The 7,962-nt window shown below is 32.9% G+C and overlaps 1 protein-coding gene across 1 annotated transcript; it reads right to left on the bottom strand.

The window, feature by feature from the left end:
* Window positions 1-3,257: 3,257 nt before the first annotated feature.
* LOC114408112 lies at window positions 3,258-5,998 on the bottom strand. Its single transcript, XM_028371222.1, has 2 exons — window positions 5,889-5,998; window positions 3,258-4,441 (listed from the first exon to the last, which is right to left on the bottom strand). The coding sequence occupies exon 2, from the start codon at window positions 4,423-4,425 to the stop codon at window positions 3,484-3,486; it is 942 nt and encodes a 313-aa protein (XP_028227023.1). The 5' UTR covers window positions 4,426-4,441; window positions 5,889-5,998; the 3' UTR covers window positions 3,258-3,483.
* Between the last annotated feature and the right edge of the window lie 1,964 nt (window positions 5,999-7,962).

Below are 7,962 nucleotides of genomic sequence, written 5' to 3'. Positions count from 1 at the left end.
TGCAATCCAAAAGTTAGTGATTCACCAGATGGATGTTAAGACAACTTTCTTGAATGGTGATTTAGAGAAAGAGATATATATGACTTAACTTGAGGGGTGTGTGGTTGATGGTCAAGAGAACAAAGTGTGCAAACTTTTGAAATCCATATATGGTTTAAAACAAGCGCCTAAACAATGACATGAAAAGTTTAATGAAACTTTACTCGTTGATGGTTTTTCTAGAGTGATGTTGATAGATGCGTGTATACAAAGTCTATGAATGATGATCATGCTATTATATGCTTGTATGTGGATGACATGCTTATTTTTGGTATATGCAATGATATAGTTTTTAAAACTAAATCTTTCTTAGCATCTAAGTTTAATGTGAAAGACATGGTGAAGCAAGTGTTATTTTGGGAGTTAAAATTATAAGAAGGGAGATAGTATATTACTATCCCTAGAGCATTATGTTGATAAACTTCTTAGAAAATATAAATATTATGACTTTAAGTCAATGAGTACCCCTTATGATGCTAACTCCCAACTAAAGAAATATAGAGGGGAACCAATTACTCAAACTCAATATGCCCAAATCAATGGGAGTTTACTGTATTTAATGAACTTTTCTAGGCCTGATATTACATATGCAGTAGGCAGATTGAGTAGATATACCATAGTCCTAATCAGGACCATTGGGATGCACTTTCTAGACTCATGAGATATCTGAGAGGTACCATGGATTATGGTATTGAATACAATGGATTTTCCGCAATAGTTGAAGGATATAGTGATGCTAATTGGATCTCTAATTCAGATAAGACAAAATCCACTAGTGGTTATGTGTTTACTCTTGGTGGTGGTGTGGTAGCTTGGAAATTAGCCAGACAAACTATTATTGTTAGATCAACAATGGAGTCGGAGTTTATTGCTCTAAAAATGGCTGGTAGTGAGGCTGAGTAGTTGAAAATTTTCCTTGCTAAAATTCCTTTATGAATGAAATTGGCTCCATCAATATCTATGCATTGTGATTCCCAGTCAGCGATAGCTGTAGCTAAAAATAAAACATTCAATGGGAAAAACAAACATATACAACTAAGACATAATGTTGTTAAGCAACTGCTAAAATGTGAAGTCAAAAGGAAACTTAGCAGATCCTTTGACAAAACCCCTAGGGGAGGAATATGATATTAGAAACATCGAGGGGAATGAGACTGGAGCCACTTGAAAACAAACAAGTGATGGTAACTCAACCTTTGTGATTGGCGATCCCATGAAGAAGGTTCATATGGGTAAAAACAAGTCATTTGTCAGTTTTGCTTACACTCAAATTGATTTCTATCAATTTCCTTTTAGTCCCTTCTTATGGTGTGAGAAAGTGTTAGAGTTGCACTAATGAAAGGATAAACTTTATAGTAAACTTTACGTGTTTGAGAAAGTTTTACATCTTATAAAGTTTTTAAAATTTTTCATATCCCTTATAGGTGTATGATTTGCAGCATGCTCTTGATGAAATCACCTATATGAGTGTTAAGTAGGACCGCTTGCATGAGATCTTGACGAGATATCTAGAGCACTCATGAATACAGGGCACATGTATGGCCTAGTAGCGCAACACGATGATAACAACAAAGACTATGTGGGTGTCTTGTGATTGGTAACCTTAGTTCTGCTAAGACGTTCTTGTTATATTCTGAGAGATTTACGTGAGACCCCTGCATAAGCCGCATTCATTCCTTCCTGGTAGATTGAACCATTGAGATTACACTTAAGCCAACCCTAAATTGGTGGACTCCATTTAACAGTAATAGAAAAGGACACACTTTGGTAATATTAATCTCCTCTGCATTAAATATAATATTGCTCCTTTCTAGATGCCATAAATGGCAATAGCAAACATGGTTGCCCAAGGTATAAAATCATCCTGACAATGAATATTCAAACAAATGTTGCTCTGAATCTAGTGAAAGATGTCTAAATGAAAGAAATCCATGGTAGCCTAGCTCCCCCTAGACCCAACCACAACAGCTTGATGACCCTATTATCCATCAGTTAATTAATCAAAGAATAAGCTGATATAGTAGAAAAAGACCATCCATGATAGCAACCCAAATAAATATATCTTTAACAGCATTCTGTGATGGAGTAATAGTAGTTGTGATCTCCCACATAATTCTACTGGGAAGAAAGTGCGACAAGAAGTCCACATCTAGTTCTCCATGAACATTCAGATACTCCTTTACCACTCATAATTCATGATCGCTAGGAAGAAATTTTACCAAAAAGTTCTACAAAATAATTTCATAGGCTAACCAAGTTTTTTTTCCAAAACTTAGCTGTTACAAAATAATTTTATAGTTTATTATAATTATGTTATAATTCTTATTTTTTAATTTTTATTATAATATGAAATGTCATATAATTTAGACCTGAGGGAGTAAATTAGATGAATCAACTCATAAATGACTTCATAAGCCGACGGACATCCCAAAATAAATTGAGTCGAAATATACAGTAGTATTTCTAAGATCCATCAAAATAATCAACCGAATTAAATTGACTCGCTTTTTATTAATCTGGTAATAATTTACTCCTCTAAAAAATATCTAATTGCTGGACTACAATCTATGTGGTTCTGTTCCAACTTCCTCGTGTCTTCACTCGTGGATTGGATTTGGACTCCACTCGCTCTCGTCAGACCCCAATGACCGTTACTGTTGGGCCGTGGAATTCAATTTTTGTTTTTGACTTCTTTTTTTGTGAACTTTGATTTTGACCTTTGATATTTCATACCTACACCAAACATCCCCAATTTTGTCTTCATCCATTCGTATCATCATTTTCCAAAGCAAGTTCCCCTAGTCTCTACGCATTTTTTTACCAGTAAAGTGTAAATTAATCAATTAAAATTTATTATGTACAGTACTAGTAATTTCTTTTTACTTTGAAATAAATACTTTAAAAATTATTTCTAACATGATTTCTAATTAGTGAATACTGTAAAAACTCTTTATTATAAAACTAATTTTTGCTAAAGAATCTAATTGGTCATTTTTAGTGGAATTTTTTTTTCAAAACCAATTTTTTTTAATCCACAAGATTTAAACTTTAAAGCTTGGTAAAGGAATTCAAAACACAATTATACTTTAATTAATCACATGATAAAATGAGATATACTATAAATTTAATGTTGTTAGTTTTGTAAATTAATTAGTTAATGGAGTCTTATAAAGAATAATGTGTAATTATTTTAATATAAAAAACATAAATGGGCATGCATCCGGTCAACCAAAAAAGTCTCCCTCATTTCTTGACCAACGTCAAACGATGGATTTGTATCTCCACATAATTTCTTAACAAATGTAGAACATAAATGTTGAGAACCAAAACACTGCTACCTAACTACCATCCATGGGCTTCGCCCACCCCTGTTCGAGTTTCCTTTTCATGTTTTTACCTTTTTGTCCACAAGTGGGTGTTTGTTGTAGGCAGGATAGTTGAGAATCACATGACAGGAGTCATGGGCCTTAGAGGTGCAGAAGCAGGCCGGCCCAAACAGGTATTAAGATCTCCAAATCCAGTACCTTTCAAGAAAGGGTCCGAATCCGAATGGGGAAGCTGAAGCATCTCCACAGGCCCAAGCCCAGGCCCATCATATGTAACGCACTCACGTAAATCTAATTTCCCACATCGCTCACTCTCGTTCGAAGCTTCCTTCGCCGACTCTTCCTCAAACTCAAAACCACACTCATCCTCATCATCAACACTGTCAAATCCTTGGTTAAATTCCAGATCTTCTTCATCATCGATGGCGTAACCACATTCTTCGCAGTAATCACCGTCTTCTTCTGGGACGAATCTCATCGTGAGTCTCCCGTCTTCTCGACGAGCTTCCATAATGCTGCAATACTCGTGACCACGCTTCACTACTGTCTCCGGCACTGCCGTTATGATTAACCTTCCGTCGCCGCTATATTCCCTTTCCAAACTCCAAGGCATTTCTCCCGTTTCTCTCAGCAGCGTTATCGGTGGCGGAAACTCCCTCTTCCTTCCCCTCTCTCTGCGCTTTATTATCGTCTTCCGAGGCTCAGATTCCGTTCTCAATTCCTCCACGTCGGTTATCATGCAGTCCCCGCTCTCCGTTCCGATCACGTCACCCAGCATGGTGGTTTGGAACGCCGGCGAGGACGGTGACCGTAGCCATGATAGCGGTGGCGGTGATGGTTCTGATTCCGTGGTTTCCTCCTCCATTGTGCAGCGATGTACAACTCTCGGGCGTGCTTTCTCTTCTGAGTGAACTAGGGTTTTAAGTCCTGCTTGGCTTTTGCCTGTACGGTGTCGTTTTGGGGTGTTTTCTAAGGGGAACGGTTGCTTGGCTTTCCATAACAATATGCAGGTATAGAGGGTTGAAGTTATGTGCTCTAAATATTTGCTCAACGTATCCATATATATATCTTGTTTCCTGAAAATAAATATATAATGGTTAGTTTGTTTTATTTTCCTCTTATGCCCTAGCAGCTGGTCCCGCATAAGAGGGAGCTAGGAATTATCCTGAAAGAAATTTAAAAGATAAATAAATAAATAAGAGTAGCTGGATCGAGGATATATATATATATATATATATATGATGAATTATCCAGCATTGCGAAAATGTTTATCGACATATCATCTCATGTTAGTAGACATTTAGTGAGAAAAAACAGAGAAAAAAAAGTGTAAATTTGATATTATGTGACAAGAAAAAATAAAATAAAAAAATCTATACACATGAAGATTATTGACTTTTACATGTACTAAAAAAGATTAAATTGCCTTAAAAATTAAACATATCATAATTTGAAGTTATACATCATGATTTTTGAATTTTTGATTGTCAATGCAATTAATACATTGATAGTAAAATACTTAAATAAAATTCATACATACGTAGAAAATCATAACTACTCTATGATATAGCTGGCAGCAAATTAAGAATTTTTGGATGGATGGATGATAATGCAGTAATTAATGAATGAAATTTGGAAAGAATTGCGGATTTGAATTGGAGATGAAAGGAAAGGCTAAGACATGCATATATATGGTTGTGTCTATGTTGCTTCGTAATGAAGTACACTCGGCGTGGCAGTGATCCTTTTTTGTTTATGTATATGTACACATATATACATATTCCACTTAGCTTAATTTTCTGTTTTTTGTTTCTATATGTATACGTAATAGTACCATTGTTGTGTGTATTTTCCCAACACAGGCTTTAGGTGCACTGGGGCAAAACAAAAAATTGTGGGAAAAAAGTGAAAGAAATGAGAGAATTAGTGTCCCGAGGACAGAAAGCAGGCCAAAATAACAAAAACAAAAATTAAGAGGTTGGCTTGTGTTCTTGTAATTAAAATTGAAAATGCAGGTTTTAATGGGATTCAAAGAAGCGAATTGTTCAACGGGTTAATTCAAACACGACTCTTTTCAAATTTAAGAGAGCAAATCAAGGTCTTTTTCTTTTTTCAAAGGCAAAGGTATTTTCATAGCTGAAAATCACAAGACAAATTTTTAAAGGAAGTAGATTATGAGTTAAAGAGTAATTTCTCTACAGATGTGCCGGACTATGTGCATATATAAATACTGTGCCTTTTTTACGACAGTCATGTCCACGGATTAACTAAGAATTAATCATCTCATAAAAAATAATGGAGATTTGAAATTAGAAGTTTAATTTCTCACTCTCTATATAAAAGCATGCATAAAAATGGAAGAACTACAGGAATGCAGCTGATTCGAAATCATGTTGAAAACTAAATTGTTTTGAGAGTTGCAACTTGCGAGGCATACTGAATTCAACATGCAGAGTGATATAATCTGAAACTGGTATTGAAAGAGACACATAACACAAAACATAAAAGGAGAAGAGATCTTACTCAGTCAGTAGACCGCGTCACTTCATTTTCTCTGACACCAAGAAAGATCCGAAAAGGACAGAGAAAACGAGAAAAATTCACTGTGACAAATTAAAGGGTGGTATTTATATATTGGAGGACATAGGAGTATGGTTTTACAAAATAGTTGCGTTAATTGCCTTAAATACCCCTCTTTGTCATAACTGAGGAGTTGTTGAGACAAAGAAACATGCAGGGCCCACACGAGGTTGGAGGATATGAAGGTCTTTTGCAGTATGTTGGAAACGCCTTGCTTGTTTAATTTGTGGTCTCCATTCGGTGGAGAATGAATATATTATATAAAAAAGTAAATGTTAACAAGTATTAAGAATATGATTAAGAAATTTAAAGTATAAATATTTTTATTAAGAGATAAAAAATTGAGTTGTTAATAATTTTTTTTTATGATTTACATAATAAATATTTTTTTATAATTTTTTAATTAATTTCTAGGACCCTGTATTATAGTGCAGTTGGCAAATTAAAACGTGCGTTATGAATGAAAGGTGTCCACAGCACCATAGGATCCGAGAGGGAACCCGGAGAGTAACTCGCAAGACAAGAGCATCATTCAACAACGTTTCAACAGAATTTGTTTGCTTTTGTATCCCTGCTGGCTGGCTTCCATCTTAACTAGTGCCAGTTCGGTTTCTTCCAAACTCTGCTGAGGGTGACACGTAACTTCTTTAATTTCTTCTCTCTGTTTATTTCTATTTTATTAAATTTTATTTAATTACATGATAAAAATATTAATTAATTCATTAATTAAAATTAAAATTAAAATTTAAAGGATAAAATGTACTATTCTATCTTTTTAAAGATATGGACAAAACTGATTTTGAACTCTACATTAAAAAAATGTATTTTGGTACTTATATTTTTCAGAAGGTAATCTCATCTTAATTTGGTCATGTCATAATGACATATAAAGTCAGAGATTAAAGTTATTGTGTATTTCAGAAATATATAGGTAAAAAAATTATCATTTTTAAAATGTAAATTAAAATATATATTAATGTATTATGTTATTTTTCATTTTTCATTATTTGATTTAAGTATTTTGTATTATTTTTTCATTTATAAAATAAATAAAATTTCTTAACATTAGTAAAAAAAATATATAAAATATTTAATATGAAAAATATATGAAATAAAATAATATTCAAATAATATATAAAATATTAAATAAAACCATATAAAAATATTAAATAAAACTAACAAAGTAAAAAAATTATTTATTAAATAATTAAATAAAAAAATTATTTGCAATTGTTTTAAAAAATTAACTTAAAAAATACTTACAATTTTTTTAAAGAAAAAATAACATAAAAATGTTAAAGAAAAAGAGATTTACTACTTGAAAGTCGTAAATATAACTTTTTTTTATATAAAGAAGTAAATTAAAAAAAACTGAAATTATAAAAAAGTTTATAAATCAGTTAAAATAATAATAATAAAAAAATCGTAATAAATATTATGACGTCTAATGTAGAAATTAATGGTAACACCCAAAATGAGTGCGATTCCCAATTGATAAATTCAAAAAAAAGAATTACACCCAAAATGTATTAAAGCAAGCTGCTGAGTGTGCATGATTAAGAGTCATGAACCCAGTGTGATGATGCATTATGCAATTCGGTGTAAAGCAACAGAAGAAATATCTAACCGTTACTCTCGTCGTTGATCGTTTTGATTAATCGTGGTCGTGGGCCAGTGGGGCTTGGCAGTGCCAATTCAGCGCTTTAAGTCGTTGTTACTTGTTTCCCAATGGGAGCCATACAAACCAAAGATGTTTTGACTCTTCTGAGAAGATAAATATTTTGCTCACCACGTATGAATGAGCATAGGACTCTAGGACAGTGGAATGGATAAAAAACTTTTTCATTTGTTTTTTCAAATTACAATATAATGATCAGTTTTTTTTAACCATAAAAATTAAAGATAATAGAAATTTTTTTAACAACTAACACACATTACTTAATCAATTAAGTTAAACTTCCTTAACTAATTACAATCCAGTTTAATTCTAGCCAAATATTCAGATATCCTGTAATAT

The sequence above is a fragment of the Glycine soja genome, chromosome 4 (genome assembly GCF_004193775.1).
Source record: "Glycine soja cultivar W05 chromosome 4, ASM419377v2, whole genome shotgun sequence".
In the NCBI taxonomy this organism is placed as follows: domain Eukaryota; kingdom Viridiplantae; phylum Streptophyta; class Magnoliopsida; order Fabales; family Fabaceae; genus Glycine; species Glycine soja.
The sequence above is the reverse complement of the archived record's forward strand: the minus strand, read 5'-3'. Positions and strand labels throughout refer to the sequence as shown.

What these genes read in the sequence shown, in the direction of transcription:
- LOC114408112 (XM_028371222.1), bottom strand. Translation starts at nt 4,425, where the DNA reads ATGGATACGTTGAGCAAATATTTAGAGCACATAACTTCAACCCTCTAT.